General features: G+C 39.6%; 1 protein-coding gene across 1 annotated transcript in view; it reads right to left on the bottom strand.

Annotated features, from left to right (window-relative positions):
- Positions 1–16,449, bottom strand: part of MED14 (mediator complex subunit 14) — a 64,863-nt gene that overhangs the window by 19,122 nt on the left and 29,292 nt on the right. Inside the window, exons 14-20 of the mRNA XM_077748494.1 lie at positions 12,062–12,256; positions 11,525–11,659; positions 8,367–8,443; positions 3,236–3,433; positions 2,527–2,725; positions 1,440–1,592; positions 855–1,124 (exon numbers count right to left, since the gene is read on the bottom strand). Of these exons, the coding sequence (XP_077604620.1) occupies positions 855–1,124; positions 1,440–1,592; positions 2,527–2,725; positions 3,236–3,433; positions 8,367–8,443; positions 11,525–11,659; positions 12,062–12,256 (1,227 nt within the window). The remainder of the gene's footprint in view (positions 1–854; positions 1,125–1,439; positions 1,593–2,526; positions 2,726–3,235; positions 3,434–8,366; positions 8,444–11,524; positions 11,660–12,061; positions 12,257–16,449) is intronic.

The following is a 16,449-nucleotide window of genomic DNA, read 5'->3' as shown; positions in this document are numbered from 1 at the left end:
AAAGCCAAAAAAAAAAAAAAAAAGTAAATTAATAATTCCCAGGAAAATAAAATGTTGAACAAGAAAAGTAATCATAGTAAGGCTTGGTGGATAGTGTTTACATATTTATAATAATGACAACACTGAAAAACTATCTGATCAAAATTGCTGCCTAACCACATTGCAAGGATAGAAGGAGAAACAGAAGGTATACTGGGAGTAGCCTGGAAGGAAGAAGGAGCATATACAAATTAAAAAAGAATGAAATCCTCATCTTCCATTGTGAGAATCAGATAATGCCCTCAACCAAGAGGTCCACGAACAGCAATGTAAGCAGGTCATTTAGCGATAGGGATATAAATACCAAGAGAATCACCACAGAAGAGCTGAAAACAGAGCAGGAAAATGCAAGAGTTGGTTGCAAGGGACAAGTTTTCAAAACAAGCCATTTGGAACTATTTGACTCTAAACTAGAAGCACATACAACTGAGCTACTATACAGGAATCTGCAGAGATTGTGGCCCAGGATCATATGTTTAAAAAAAACCCTCGTGGCTGAACCGATGAATCAAACCTCAATAATCAAGGATAAAGACACTGTTGAAGTTCCTTAAAGTTCCCACTAGCAAATAGGACTCTGCAGTATCCTCCACTTCATTCATTACAAGGAGAGGAGAGTTTATCATTTCATGCACATCGGCACGACACCTCATGAGAACTTCCCGCTCCTTTAGAACGAAGTTGCAGAGATGATGAACACAGCTGCTTATTAAATTTAAGCAGGAGCTTGCTGCTCCTCCCCATTATCTCGCCTTCCCAGGAACTGTTTTAGAGAGATCTAGGTTTACTCATGCTACAATACTGAGGTCAGTTACCTTTAGTCCGGGTGCAGGATAAAAACCTTCAACTAACTTGCTATTATCAAAAAGACTATAGGCACCATCCCGTATTGCCACCACGCCTCGGCTCCGGCAGTAAATATCAATGCAGTACATGTTCCTGAAGGCCAGTCTGATGTGGGTGGACGACTGTGGCAGGATGGAGAAGCACTGGTAAGCAGTGTTGGTCCTCTGGGTCAAGCCCAACATCGGCACAGTGGGAAGTTTGTTGATGGCATTTAACGGAGCCTGAGTATCAAAGAGTACCTAAAAGAGATACATACAATGAGAGCCACCAGTTTCCATACAAATGCTAAAGCCTCAGAATCTCTTCCAGCCATAAATGAGACAGTGCCTTTCTGCCACGTTCCATGCAACTTTCCCTTGAAGAGAATGCAAACTAGATCGTTGCGCCCACTTTGAATCAAAAGAAAATTCCCCAAGAAGAATGTAATATATAAAGGACAAAAATACACATCCTTGTCACTGACGACAAGCTAATAAGCCCGCATGATGTTCTGAGGAGTCTTACATGAGACACTATCACTGACTCATCTTTACACAGAAAGTAAACTTAATTACCTGTAATAACTGAACCACATTAGGTGTTTTGTTGAACATTTCTTGAAGCTGATGGAGAATGGTATTGTGACAGTTACTGCACCCTGAGTTTGGACCAACAGTTCCCAAAGAAATGTGAAATTTCTGATGTATGGAATTCCACTGGATACTAATCTAAATAGAAAAGATTACATGATTCAGAAACTGAGAAAGTAACAGATTCAAGGAGAAGAAAAAACAATGTTTCAACAGTGTAAAGCAAAATACCAAAGATCTACATGAGGTTCGTTTTGGAAAGCCAGCCAGAAGGCTGGACTCTATAAACTCCAGATGTACTGGTGCAATGGACCAGTACATTTGCAGAGTACATATTAGCCCATTTCCACTAAATAAAACAGAAAGAGAAGATCCTAAAGAAAACAATTTGGATCAAATTTTATTTAAAAACCATCACTGGTGTTTCTTATCTAGGACTGAAGAAAAGTCATCCTCTGGGTGAGCACTGTCATAAAGGGAAGGAAGCCACCTCCAACACAGATGCCTTCAGTTAATAGATTTTAAAACACTCAAGTAATTTCTGATATTACTTGATGTAGAAGAGTCCAGAAAGAAGCCAGCTGGCTGAATTTTTATGCTAAATTTCTAGAACTTTACATATGGGGTGGGAAGAAAATACTGAAAGAAGAAATCACAGGGAATACATTCCAGACTGAGACAGGATCAAACGATGTCGACAGTCATGTGACCAAAAGCACACGCATACTGTATTGTTCAAAATCATTCATAATCTTTCGTTAAAGTAATCATGTTGCTAACCAGATTTGAAATCTGTGAAGAAAAAAATACAAACACCAAAAGTACACTACCTTCTGCAAAACTCATCAAGATTATATACCCTGTCAAAGAGGGCATAATTTTTGCTTTCGATTTTAAAGACTTAAGCATTATAGTATACTAAATATCATCAAAGTACTTAAAATTTATCGTTTTATCCCTAATTTTTACTTGAATTCTCAATTATTTCAAGGCAGTTTTCATAATTTTTGAATTCTTGCTTTTTAGAGGACTTAGGAGAGGAACTTCAGTTTTAGTAAGTTCACAGACTTACTGAGCTTCCCTTGGTGGTCCCATAACACAAGATAAGTTTTCGGTAATTATAAACACGGACTTCTGAGAAAATATTTAGATGTGCAGGTATGTCTAGAGAGAAAGGAAGCAAAAGGGAGATTATGATGACATGCAAAACTTTACACATTTGAAAAAGAAGGCTTTGTGGCAGTATTATATGCCCAGACAGCCTCTGAGAGCTCTAAGTATGTAATTTCTTGAAAAAGGAATTAAAAATTTTTAAAATGGAAAGCAACAGCATAGATAGTGGGCTTCTGTTTCCATTAGGACATAAGGGGCGCAGGGCAGGGGCGGAGGTAAGTGAAGCAGTATACAGCACAATGGTTAGAGGGCTCCAGTTCCAGCTCTACCCTTCACTAGCTATGTGACCTTCAGCAAGGTCAGTCTCTGCGACTTGTTTTCTTCATTTGTGAAATGAGGAATAATAAATTACCTACCTCACAGGGCATGATTGCGAGGATTACATGGGTTAACACAAGCAAACTGTTTATTACCTCATATGGCGCATAGTAAACTTATTATTTTAATAATAATAAGCTTATTATTATAATATAGCATAGCTAGAGGTAAAAATTTCTGGATATGTAAGAAACTGAGCCATGGTGGTATCTGGGGGAAGCAAATAAAAGCCTGAAGGAAGAGGGAAACTTANACCTATCAACATGAAAAAAAAAAACCCCACCAAAAACAGAAACACACAAAGACAAAGTGTGTGAAGCATCTCACCTTGCTCCCTGGTAGAAGTGCCATTAAGTGGACAATTTGCAAACACTAACTCCGCCACCCACGTGCGGTTATTTCTACCTTGTAATCGGAAAGTGCAATCGAGGAGAGAGCGGTCCAGAGCCTTTTGGGTTTCCTCATTCACACCCTTACAGGGAGGAATTCTGGCGACGAAAGATAGCACATGAAGTGTACTTGGCATCACAGAAAGACAAAAGCACAATCTATACAACAGGCAGTTCAAACTCTACTACTGCAGTTCAAACTCCACTACTAGGCACCTTCTGCAAAAGAAGGAAGCGATCCATAGCAATTCACGGCAATGTATAGCACTTAACCCGTTTCCATTCACATCAACATAGAGTAGGACCTCTTCTTTAACAAAGTGTCTGAGTGTTTTAACAAAGTGTCTGTCTTCATCCTTAATCTTATTAGAAATACTACAACTCTTCAGAGTGAAAATTAAGAATGTTGGCTTTCTATGAAACCTACCTAAAACATCCTCAAAGAAAACTTAACGGGAACCAAACACTAGTAAAACCCCTCTTCAAGAGGCAGAACAATACAGTGGAAAGAACATGGGCTTTGGAGTTAGGGACCTGCATTCTACTTCTGACTCGGCCACATTTAACCTCTCTGAATTTGTTTCCCCAAATACAAAATGGAGATAATTACCTTGTGGGTCACTGATCTTAAAACATGACACAACATACATAAAGTGCTTATGGCAACTGATGCAGTCAGTATTCGTATTTGTTAGTTCTCCTTTGTAGTAAAACCAAGTCTCACTCACTGACTGCCAAGACAAAACGCCAGGTTCATTATCTGCCCCCTCCTCTCCTCCTCTCTAGAGGGAACACTCATGTGCTGGAGCTCTGCATGTATCAACTCATTTAACATATTGTTACTTACATATATCTCATATAGAAGAGGAATGTATCAGTTTTGGTGTTGTAAAATACCTACCTACCCGTTTTCTTCTTGCCGCTTTATGGACATTTTCACTGGTCTTTCAGTAACAGATAAAATAACGACATAATAGATTTTTTTACTTACACATTATCCTTTATAGGTAAGGTGAGTTAATTCTCAGACTTGGTATAAAGATTATCTAAGTCAAAAAACAACTGGAAATATGGAATCTGATTCAGGCCTCTTATTGAGAGGGTTTCTCAACCTCAGCAAAATCAACATTTTAGGCTGGATAATTTTTTGTTGTGTAGCCTTGGCCTCTCCCTACCAGATGCCAGTAGTACCTCTTCTCACTTAATATCAAAAAATACCTCCAAATACTGCCAAGTAGCCACTGGAGGGCGAAATCACCCTGGCGTGGAGAACACCTTGCCCAGAATTAACAATTTAAGACAGCAAGAGAGACAGACACTACACATGATAAAAAATAAACTAGTAGGGGAGAGAACAGCTACACNAAAAAGAATTAACATAGTATTAAAATTCTCTCAATGACTTAAAAATTCCACCACAGCTCATCTTAAACGTACAGTAATGTTTTCAAAAGTTATTCTTTCATACTACATACCTTTATCATTCGCTACCATAAAGATTTTGTCCAGTGTTACTCGGGGTAACTACAGTTATTACACACGATGCATATATGCCTTTCATGAAAAATCTCACAGATATACTGAGGACTTTTGCCTCTCTTTACCCCTGAAAACCTAACCCCAACCCACAGGAGTTATAAAGCAGCCAATTCAAATAGATTTTTAAATCCTGATTTTAAAAATGTAAATGCAGTACATGATCTTCCTTTCACATAAATAGGTGTTTCACGAAATCCATCTGCTTAGAAAATGAACACAAAGAAGCCAGCATGTTTTCAAGGAAGAAAAGTAAGACTCCTTTCAATTTATGCTCTTAGGGACAGCAAGACCCTGACAATGCATTCTATGTCACCTTCTTCATCTGTGATACAGATAGAATTGGCTCTACTTCAAGGAACCTATAACCTTTCACTTGCTTTTAAGGTTACAAATGTAATAGAATAAAAATAAACTACAATTATGCCTTTAATCCTCCCCCATGTGAGGGGGAGGAGGGGAAGGTCCCCACAAGGAAACCTGACAAAACTATTACAACTCAAAATTCACCATTCACTATTATATTCACCAAAAATTAAGAAGCAAGGGAGAGGTTTTTCCTGGACAATGAGTTAACCTTATCTGACAATTTCTACCAACCCAAAAAAGTTTTTTTTTTAACCTAAACAGCTAACCCTGGCTGATTTTTCTCCTAGGATTCTGTGTATGGAAAAAATGTAGGAACTAGGATCTAGTCTTTCCGGGCAGGTGTGCATGAGCACCGCTATGTGCCATGTGTCAGTTCTCTTCTGAGGGGTTTTACAAACGTCCGTGACCACACCATGGCCCTGCGGTGCACAAGCAGGGAAGTCACTGAAGGTGCTAGTAAAAAAAGCGCCATGGTGCCTACAAGGAAAATGAAGAGGGTTTATAAAAGGCTGTCCCTGCATATGCAAAAGGCCTAAGTCATACCACTGATGTAAGCTAAGTCCCTAAACTCGCAAAAATGAGCTGTGCCTATGCATTATCTGCATAAGCTACAACGGACAAGACAAAAAAACCTTGTGGGTATGGACAGTATACCAGCACCAACCACGGACCGGTACTGTAATGTTAGTTCAGGAGAAGGTGGGGGGTTGGCTCAAGAGCTCAAAACTAGGCACCAGGAGCACGCTGCTCTGAGATCTGTGTCACCTGTGCTGTCGGATCAAGGCTCTTTGGAATCTACACGAGATAACACGTCCATGAACACTAGCAATCTAAGGTGTTCACCATGATACTTTCACAGATATGTCAGGGAGGCCTGCTCAACAGATTTTCAAAAAGATAAGTTGCACAAGAACAGAACATGTTTTTTACAAAGAGGAGAAAAATGTGCTCAATTTTAAGGCTTTGAAGTATCAACAGCTCATATACTCATTTAATATTAATATATCTAGGACTAAAGGCTTAGGATTTTCTAACGATTAAATGCATTAAAGCAATTGTATACTAATTAGACCTATGGCAGATTTTAATTTCATAAAATGATGTTTAGACATCTATTGCTATACCCTACCCCCATAGTAGACAGCAGGCACCAGACAGACCAGACCAATATCTTCAATTTATCCATCTCTCTATTTTTTTAAGTTTTAAATAAAATAATAGCCAGGATATTATAAAGACTTTAAAAATTATTTAAAAACGAAGCTTAAAAAATAGGAAGTTCTTCCTTCCTAAGTAGGACAATATTATGGGTTCTGTTGAATTCAAGAAGAAAGGGGGCTGAAATGTCTTTGTAAATATGCGGAGAACAAGATATTTTAAGACTTGCAAAACATGAAAAATATAGCTAAGAGAGTAGAACACAAATGGTAACATTATCTATTTATCTGCAGTTGCCAAGAAGAGTGAAAAGATTAAAAAAACAAAAACAAAAAACCAACCCCCTATACTTTAGGCAGAAGTAATTCAAGACCAAAAGCCATTAAAAGTATTACATTTTCCTGATTTCCTTGACAAGGCCAGCTCTCTCTCCTGAGAACTTTCTGTAGAGAGGGTGTTTACACAGCCAGGAAGGGAAAGCTATTCCTTTTAACTCCATCTCAAGTAAGCACCATGACACACGGGTGGAGAATGCTATTTGCTAGCCCTTCACATCTTCCACAGAAACCAACTGATTCCTAAGTAAATAAAAATTAAAGACCCACTGGCTCAAACTGCAGAGTGGCCATATCTTGGCAGACGGAGACATTTGACAAGTAAAAACTGCTGCTGTGATTATTAAGCAACAACTGAGAAACAATGCAAATCCACCTCCCCCCCCAGATAAAACTTTTCTGCCAAAAATGCTGATCTCTTAAATGGCACACTAGCTTTTTAAGTCCATCCTGGTCACCTTATGTAGCACACGCACCATGTCAGCTTTCCTTCTAAGCATCCTTTGGCCTCCTGTCCTCTTTAGAACCAAGCCGTCTGTCCAACTCCCTCGTATACCCTTTCCTGATCTATTTTAATATTCCAGCTCAATTACTATCACCTTCATGATGACTCATCTACTTCTCTTGCCTAGGCCTGTCACCTGAACTTGATACACAGCCCTGTCTGGCCAAAGGCATGTGTCGGCACATCAAACCTAGCAAAGCCTCGTCAAACTCATATCTTAGGAATCCCTAATCTCAGAAAACCCCACAATCATCCATCACATGCCTAAGATGAAACGAACAGCCCTGTCATCTTCTCTTTCTTACCTTCAACATAATCTCATCACCAACCCTTGAATATTCCATCCCGAGACCTTGCAGAACCTTCCCAGGTCTAAGCTACCAACAACTCTGGCGCGAACCACTTCAGTGACTGGTTTCACTACTTAGTCTTGTTCCCCTCCAATTGATTAATCTCTATATGGCTTTCACAATGAGCTTTCAAAAACACCTATCTAATGATGTCAGCTGCTGCTTAAAATCGCCATTAGGACAAAGTCTACATTCCTTAAGGACACTTCCAAAGCCCTCTAGGATCTGGCTCCAGCCTCATGTCTCTCAACTCCTGTCACTCTGACCTCCTTTCAGTTCCGGGATGCAGAACTTTCTTTCTCTTGCCTCCAAGACTCCACATCAGTAGTTACCCTTTCTAGTTAGGAATGCCCACTCCCCCCGTCAGCTCCCTCTCCTCTAGCTAATTCTCACCTCTCCTTCAGTGTGAGTACTCCTCAGGGTTACCCTTTCTGGCTTCCAAACCAGCTCAGATCCTCCTGCTACATGAACCCATGGCATCCTAAAGGGCCCTATCAGAATTCAAGCCTGATACACCATTCCATTAATGGTGAAAACATCCATGAAATGAGTGAAAGGAAATGCAGAGGAAAGACATCCTCCAATACCAAGTGGTGCTGGATCTCCACCCGGCAGGTGAAAGAGAATCTTCCCCCAGACCTCAGTAATTCCGTGCAGAAATCCGTGACGTGCACAAGTTGGGAACTCTGCTTTACGCGGTCTTACGGTAGGAGAGGAGCAGCTCTAGCAGATGTGACTCTAATGCGTGGCCCCGAGTGAGACACAGGACAGGGACTTACTTAAGTAAGCGTATTGCGTGGCTGAAGCCATCACCTTCCATTTGCACTCCCTGATGGGGAATCTCCAGATTGGACAACTGGTAAGAGAGAAGTAGTTAGATAAGACCAGCAATTTTACAAAGGAAACTTCCTTTCCTAAGTACTACCATCCACTCTCATGGCATTTCTTCTAGCACTACTTTGTTCCAAAGTCGCAACGTATTACGCATGTGCACTGTCCTCCATCATCTGATTTCCAGGGCAACTATATCAAGTCCAGTGAAACTCAAACATGACCCAGAGCTTCTAGTTAAAAAAAAACAAAAACAACAACAACAAAAACAAAAAAAAACCTCCAGGTGGCAAATCTTCAGAATTCTGGAGATTGATTTACTTTGGCAGTGAGCCGAAAGTAATCCAGAATCAATCCTGGTGGGTGGTTCCAAATAATGCAACTGTAAAATAAGACTGGTTTGCTTGTGTAATTCAATTATGTTTGTTCAAAACAAGGTCTGAGGCCTAGTCACATCTCACTTTTAATCACAAACAATAGTTTTTAGTTTATAACATTCCTGGAATACATTTTTAACAATTAAACCGTTTCCTAGGTGAAACCCAAGAAGAGAAAGATTTCCAATTTATGCATTTACCCAATGAGGTATCTTTCCCAACTGGAGGATTCAGAAAGTGAGTTGAAAAGACAAAAGCAGGGATAGCGCCTGAGGCCCCGGGAGTGGAACTGCAGGTTATAAAGGTATGCCAAAAAGTCATCTGATCTACCAAAGAGAAGACTGCCTTTGGCACGTATTCCCGGGTGTTTTATGGCAGGCTATTTATTTACACCCACCTTGTTCCAGAAAGGACTTAAAGCAGCTCTAAGTATTTGACTGAGCCCTGCTTTGGGCCTGGGAAGGGCACAGGTTTAAGAAAAATAGCTGCTGACCAAATAGACCACAGGAGTTCAAATTCAAAAGAAAGCAACGTGCGGGCAGACTCAAAAACATGGTCTCTATCCTATGGATCAGTGATATAAACATCCCTTGTAAGATTAGATTTATTCACATCTCCGTATAAATTACTTTAAGCAGAAAATGTGCTTGCTTTTATCTTCAACATGGCTTTTTTATTGACAAAAGAAAAAGTAGGTTGCTTAAGAGTTTGAGTTCAACAAAGTACTACAGAATGTTCTTACACGTCCTACATGTGCAATAGGTATAGACAGAGAAGGGGAACAGAGAGGACATAGGTCTACAGGCATTAATCTTTGTGGGCATTACAAAGGCACATTTATTTTGCAATTGTGAGCCTCTAGGTGGGGAGGGAGAGCAGGCAGGAAGAGAGACATCACATTGCCCCCGGGGAACCATGTAGCCTCCCTTCCCACGATGAAGGTAGTAGTACATGGATGACATTCATGTAATCAATCCAACAGGGCACAATAAAAAAGTCCAAGAACAGAGTCAAGTAGATAGGAAGCATGGAGCCTGTCTGTACAGTTTAGGAGCTATGGCCAGTACCCAGACAAGACATTTATCAAGCTCACAGTTCTCGGAGCTAGGACATCAAGGACGTGAGCCTCTATTTTAGGTAACTGTTTATGGGCCTCGATTTCTCTGGGCTATTCCTGCTCTTCATAGTTTTACACCTTACCCTCTGCCTTCAGATCCTGAAGCTCGATAAAGCAGGGGTCAGCATACAACAGCTCATGGGCCAAATCCAGCCCACTGCCTGTTTTATATAAAGTTTTACTGAAATAAAACTTTTTTATTTTTTAAATAAAGTTTTACTGAAATAAAAGTTTACTGAAACATAGCCACACTCATCTGTTTGAACATCAACTATGGCTGGCTCACACAACAACAGCAGATCTGAGTGGCCATAAGAGACCATATGACCCCCAACACCTAAAATACTTACTATCTGGCCCTTTATAGAAAAAGTTTGGTGAACCTGCAATAACGCGGATGGAACTAGAGTGTATTATGCTGAGTGAAATGTCAGAGAAAGATAAATATCATATGATTTCACTCACATGTGGAATTTAAGAAACACAACAGATGAACATGAGGAAAGAGAAGAAAAAATAAGAAAAAGAGAGAGGGAGGCAAACCATAAGAGACTCTTAAATATAGAGAACAAACTGAGGGTTGCTGGAGGGGAGGTCGGTGAGGGGATGGGCTAAAATGGGCGATGAGTACTAAGGAGGACATTTGTTGGAATGAGCACTGGGTGTCATAGAAGTGATGGATTACTAAATTCTACTTCTGAAATCAGTATTACACCACATGTTAACTAACCCAGATTTGAATAAAATTTTTAAAAAAGAGGGGAAAAAAGAGTAAAAAGAAAAGAGAAAGTTTGGCAATTCCTGCTCTAAAGCATAGAAGTGTTCAACAAGTCTTCCCAAGATTACCATCATCATCAGTGTAACAGAAAATAATTCACTTCCACGTTGCCAGGTCTCTTCTACTTTTTTTATATCCTTCGTTGTTTCATTCATCAACTTTTTTTCTTTTAAAAAATTTTTTAGTTTTAATTGTGGTAGAAGTCTCCACTTTGTTCACAGTAGTTTACAGAGAGAAGGGGTCTTACAAAAAGTAAAACTTTAAAAGAGAGGGAAATCATTAACATTGTGGTGTACCCCTTTATTTTTGTTTTTTATTTANTGGATATAACAATTGCATATTCTTGAAAGATACTAATTATATATAAGTGTATTCCTTATCCCATGTGACAAGAGCAAAAATTGGGTTTAATATTCTTTTTGGCCTGTTTCCTCAAAAGGAACCTGGGTTTATTAGTGTGTAAGCAGTATGTATGGCTTCACCAACTCAAAAATAAGCACCCCATTATCAACTAACTACTGCAAAGCGATAATGCTGCTACTGAGAGGCAAATAAAATGTTAATTTTCAAAAGATATCTTTTTTTTTCAAACTGTGAAGAATTTACTTTCCATTTCCATAAAGAGCAGAATGCCCACAATTTAGAATCAGAATGACAAAATAATGTAAGTCATGTTTCACAGGTATACCATGAGATGCTATGATTTCAACCCCATCCCTCCCCAAATGAACAAGATCACAGCTATTCTGGTTCTCTTAATGGAATCTATGTAGCTGTAGCAAGGCATTCTAGAAATTACACTCTCATATACTCAAAACTGTTCCATAAAATTACCTCCAACCGAAGTCCTACGAATGGCATATTTGTATCACACATAGCAACAAAGTGAGCTAGAACTTTATTGAAGGCACACATTTCTCCTGATCGTTTGGTTTTCTTGGGTTCTACTGGACACAGATCATCAGACAACTAGAATTTAAGTAAAGAACACAGGAGGCAAAAAAAAAAAAAATACAGGTGATGCAATTAGTTAAGGCAGTTAAAACGACTATAGCTCAAGATTAATAAAATTTTATTCATTCAGCAAATATTTACTGAGCAAATATTTTGACCTAAATACTGGAAATTTAAGTAACTGTGTTATTTAGCCAACTTTCTTGTGGAAATGGTATATAATTATCAATTAAAAGAAAGGCATTTTCAAGAAAACGTAGACAATTGTTACTTAAGCCTTACTGCCACCCAGTCTCTTAAAAACCATTATCTAATTTTTATTTCTCAAACCCTAATTATCTCCCATATTAAAAATGGTTGAAGAATGCAACAAAATTAATACACAAATTCTGTGCTCATTTCTGTATGTGCTCATACCTTGCGCTTGGTACTGGTTTTAGGAGGTTTCCCAGATTTTGTGCGAAAAACCAGCTCCTGGACGTTTTCCTTGAACTGCTGCAGCAGGAGCGCCATGACAGGGGCGTCCTCACGCTCCGCAGTGTTCACAGACATGAAGTAGTACTTGTATGACAGCTGTGTGGGCTTATTGGGAACCTCCAACATCTCCACAACCTAAAAGGGCCCAAATGAGACTCAGAGAATTAATTAAGTGTAGTAGGTAGATTTTCCGCCTTATAGCAAGGAGGGCTCAAAATTGTAAATCTGACATAGATGGTCTTTCTTCTTTAAATAAGGACAAATCAGGATGCTCAACAAAAAAAAGGCATTCCTGTTAAATATATACTTTGTTTTCTAAAAAACAGAGCAGACTGAAAAACAAGAAAAGCAAAGCCATCATAAACTATAGCAAATGGAACATTTAGACTACTACAGCATTAACTGTTCTTGATATTCATATCTGAGCTTAAAACACTGTATGCTTAAGTCCAGCAGGTTTGCAAAGTTTTCTAGAATGGTATCTATTTACTGATTTTTTTAAAGTTTATTTATTTATTTTGAGAGAGAGCAAGAGACAGAATAAGTGGGGGAGGGGCAGCGAGAGAGGGAGAGAGAGAATTCCAAGCAGGCTCTGTGCCTACAGCATATGGGGCTGGATCCCAAGAACTGTGAGATCATGACATGAGCCGAAGTCCATAGTTGGACGCTTAACCAACTAAGCAATTCAGGCACCCCTAGAATTGTATCATTTTAAATTGCCCTGTTTCCCTTAACCGTTAAAACAGCATAAGAATTCCACTATTACAGCAGAGAAAAATGACAACTAACTCTCACAGCTGGAAGCATATAAAAATAAACCCTGATTTTCAACTAAAAAATAGGTCACTGTGAGGATAAAGACACCATCACCACAAATAGTCAACATGGTGGCGGGGGGGGAGGGTGCCTGGGTGGCTCACTTGGTTAAGTGTCTGGTTAGCCATTCTGATAGATGTGTAGTGGTATTTTATTGTTATCTTAATTTACGTTGTCCTAATAACTGATGATATCAAATATCTTTTCATCTATTTGCCATCCCTGTATCTTTGGTGAAGCATCCATTTTACTTTTAATTCTCCTATTTCCTCTGGTGCATCAGTGTGATATGAGGTGTTAGCCTAAGAATTTCCTTAAGTGTGAGGGGAGGTATAGGGAGAGGGAGAGAAGGGAGGTGGGAAGAGAGGAAAGTATATGTTGGTCAGAGCAGTGGTCCAATGGCATTTCTCTCTCTCCCTCAAGTATTTAGGGGACTTTTCTTAAATTTTAGGTAGACATTGAAAATAGTAAGCTGGTAAAGTGGGTAAGAGCAAGGTCTCTAGAGCCAAACTGGGATCAAAGCATGAGTCCATCACTTCTCAGCTCTGAGGACCTTGGGCAAGTAACCTAACTATTTTGTGCCTCAGTTTTTCCATCAGGAAAATGAAGATAATAATCCCTTCTCTACGGAGTTATTAGGAGGACTGACTGTGTTAACATTTGTCAAATACTCAGCCCACTACCTGGTGTATAGTAAGCTCTATATGAGTGTTGACTATTTTTTTTTTAAATGTTTCTTTATTTCTGAGAGAGTGAGAGAGAGACAGAGTGGGAGCCACAGAATCTGAAGCAGGCTCTAGGCTCTGAGCTGTCAGCAGTTGTGCGAGTTTTTTATAAAGCTAAACATACACTGAGCATATAACCTAGCCCAACAATCCTATTAGTTACTTATCCAAAAGAAGTGAAAACTTAAGATCACAAAGAAACCTGTATACAAATGCCTACAGCAGCTTTATAATTGCCCCACTCTGGAAATAACCCAGATGTCCTATCACCAGAGAGTGGCTAAACAAACCATCCATACTATGGAATACTACTCCAATTAAAGGAATATATTTTTTTAAAGTTTACTTACTTATTTTGAGAGAGAGAGAGAGACAAACAGAAGGAGGGAGAGAGAATCCCAAGCAGGCTCTGCGCTGGAAGTGCAGAGCCTGACACAGGGCTCAAACTCACGAACCACAAGATTGTGACCTGAGTCAAAACCAAGAGTCAGATGTGTCAGATGCTTAACTGACTGAGCCACCCAGGTGCCTCAATTAAAGGAACGAACTATAATACACACCACAAAATGGGTGGAAATCAAAGGCATTATGCTGAGTGAAAGAAACTAGATTGACAGGCAAACCCATAAAGACAGAATACAGGTCAGTAGTCACCAGTTGAGAGTGAGAGGAGGGTTTGATTATAGAGGAGCAACACGAGGGCATTTTTGGGGTAATGGATCTGTTCTGTGTTCTGCTGAGATGGACATTACAATAGTGTATGCATTTATTCCAACTCAGACACAAAATAAATTTTTCCTGTATGTAGATTATATCTTAATAAAGCTGACAAAAGTAAAATGGCAGAAAGACATTTAAAGGCAGCAAGCCTTGGGGCGCTTGGATGGCTCAGTAGGTTAAGCATCCGACTTTGGCTTAGATCATTATCTCACGGTTCGTGAGTCTGAGACCCACATGGGGCTCTGTGCTGACAGCTCAGAGCCTGGAGCCTGCTTCGGATTCTGTGTCTCCCTGTCTCTCTGCCCCTCCCCGACTCACGTTCTGTCTCTCTCACTCTCTCTCAAAAATAAACATTAAAAAAAAAAGTTAAAGGTAGTAAGCCTTTCCTCTGTATTTCTTAATGTCCACAGTCATTTCCACTACTATGAATATTATCATCCCTAAGTGAGAAATAAGGATGAAGAGGAATGTGCATTCAGTTTTGGTCTGAACCATGTGAAACAGCTTACTGCTTTTTAATATATCATTAGGTCTGGCTTTGGTGATACTAAGTAAGATCAGAAATACTAGGGGTGCCTGGGTGGCTTAGTCGGTTAGGCGTCCAACTTTCGCTTAGGTCGTGATCTCGCGGTTCGCGGGTTCGAGCCCCGCATCGGGCTCTGTGCTGACTGCCAGCTCAGAGCCTGGAGCCTGTTTCAGAGTCTGTGACTCCCTCTCTCTCTGACCCTCCCCTGCTCACGCTGTCTCTCTCTCTCTCTCCTAGAAATAAATAAAACATTAAAAAAATTAAAAAAAAAAAAAAGAAATACTAAAACCATTTTGTCTGTGGCTGAGTATAAGGATCTTTGGGTATTCATGGGTTTGATTATTATACATATATTCTGAATATCATGTAGACCAGACAGCTCACCAAGAACGGAAACAACAATCATTTGTCATGTATTAAATCCAGTTCTACAACTGGGGTTTTAAATTCAGAAAAAAGTGAAATTCACATCCCTGACAGACTTGCTGCTCTACTCTACATAAATAACACTAAGTATAGATATGTCAGGCTACACAAGGAATCTTTTTTTCTAGTATTATCTTTTTAAAAATTTTATTTGTTAAATTTTTTAATGTTTACCTATTTTTTAGAGAAACAGAGCACAAGCAGGGGAGGGGCAGAGAAACAGCAGGGAAGGGGCAGAGAGAAATGGAGACAGAATCTGAAGCAGGCTCCAGGCTCTGAGCACAGAGCCTGATGCGGAGATCAAACTCACAAACTGTGAGATCATGACCNTGGGTACTTGGGTGGCTCGGTCGGTTAAGTGTCCAACTGTGGCTCAGGTCATGGTCTCACAGATCATGGGTTCAAGGCCTACACTGGCCTTTGTGCTGATAGCTCAGGGCCTGAAACCTGCTTCAGATTCTGTCTCCGTCTCTCTCTCTCTGCCCACCCCCCAGCTGGCTCGCTCGCTCTCTCTCAAATATAAACATCAAAAAATAAAATAAAATAAATTCAATCCTTTTGCCTTCCACCAACAATCTTGAATTAAGTTTTTCAAACATTTTAGATTCTTTGCCAAAAATATCTACTTGGTATACACAGAAACTTCTACAAGCAGAGAAATATTAATGGTGAGTTCATATTTCAAATTCTTGCAAATTTTAACCAATTCAAAGATCTCAAAGAAACGAACTAGAAAACACCCAGAAAAAGTGAGAAAAGAGTAAGAAAAGATCCTACTGTGCCCTGAAAGGTATATACATCAAAAGGATGAGAATATAGAGCTACTTCACTTCAGCCAGCCCATATTTTAAAAGGGTGCATTATGCAAGTTAACACTCGATTAAACCCAATCAAGTTTATCTGACACCAAAAGATCTCCAAATCTTCACAGTAGTTGCTTCCAAAGTTCTTCTTATATAGACGAGATGCTTCATCCGAAGCAGAAATTAGGCCTCACTACAGGAAAGATCCAAGGGTGAGGAATGGAGGCACATCTATATTCCCCAACCCTGTCTGATCACTGTATCATTTCTTACACACATGATTTTCCTCTCTCCCCAATCCCTACCACCAAG

The sequence above is a fragment of the Crocuta crocuta genome, unplaced genomic scaffold, assembly GCF_008692635.1.
Source record: "Crocuta crocuta isolate KB4526 unplaced genomic scaffold, BGI_CrCroc_1.0 scaffold49, whole genome shotgun sequence".
NCBI lineage: Eukaryota > Metazoa > Chordata > Mammalia > Carnivora > Hyaenidae > Crocuta > Crocuta crocuta.
This window is presented reverse-complemented; position numbering and strand designations above follow the sequence as displayed.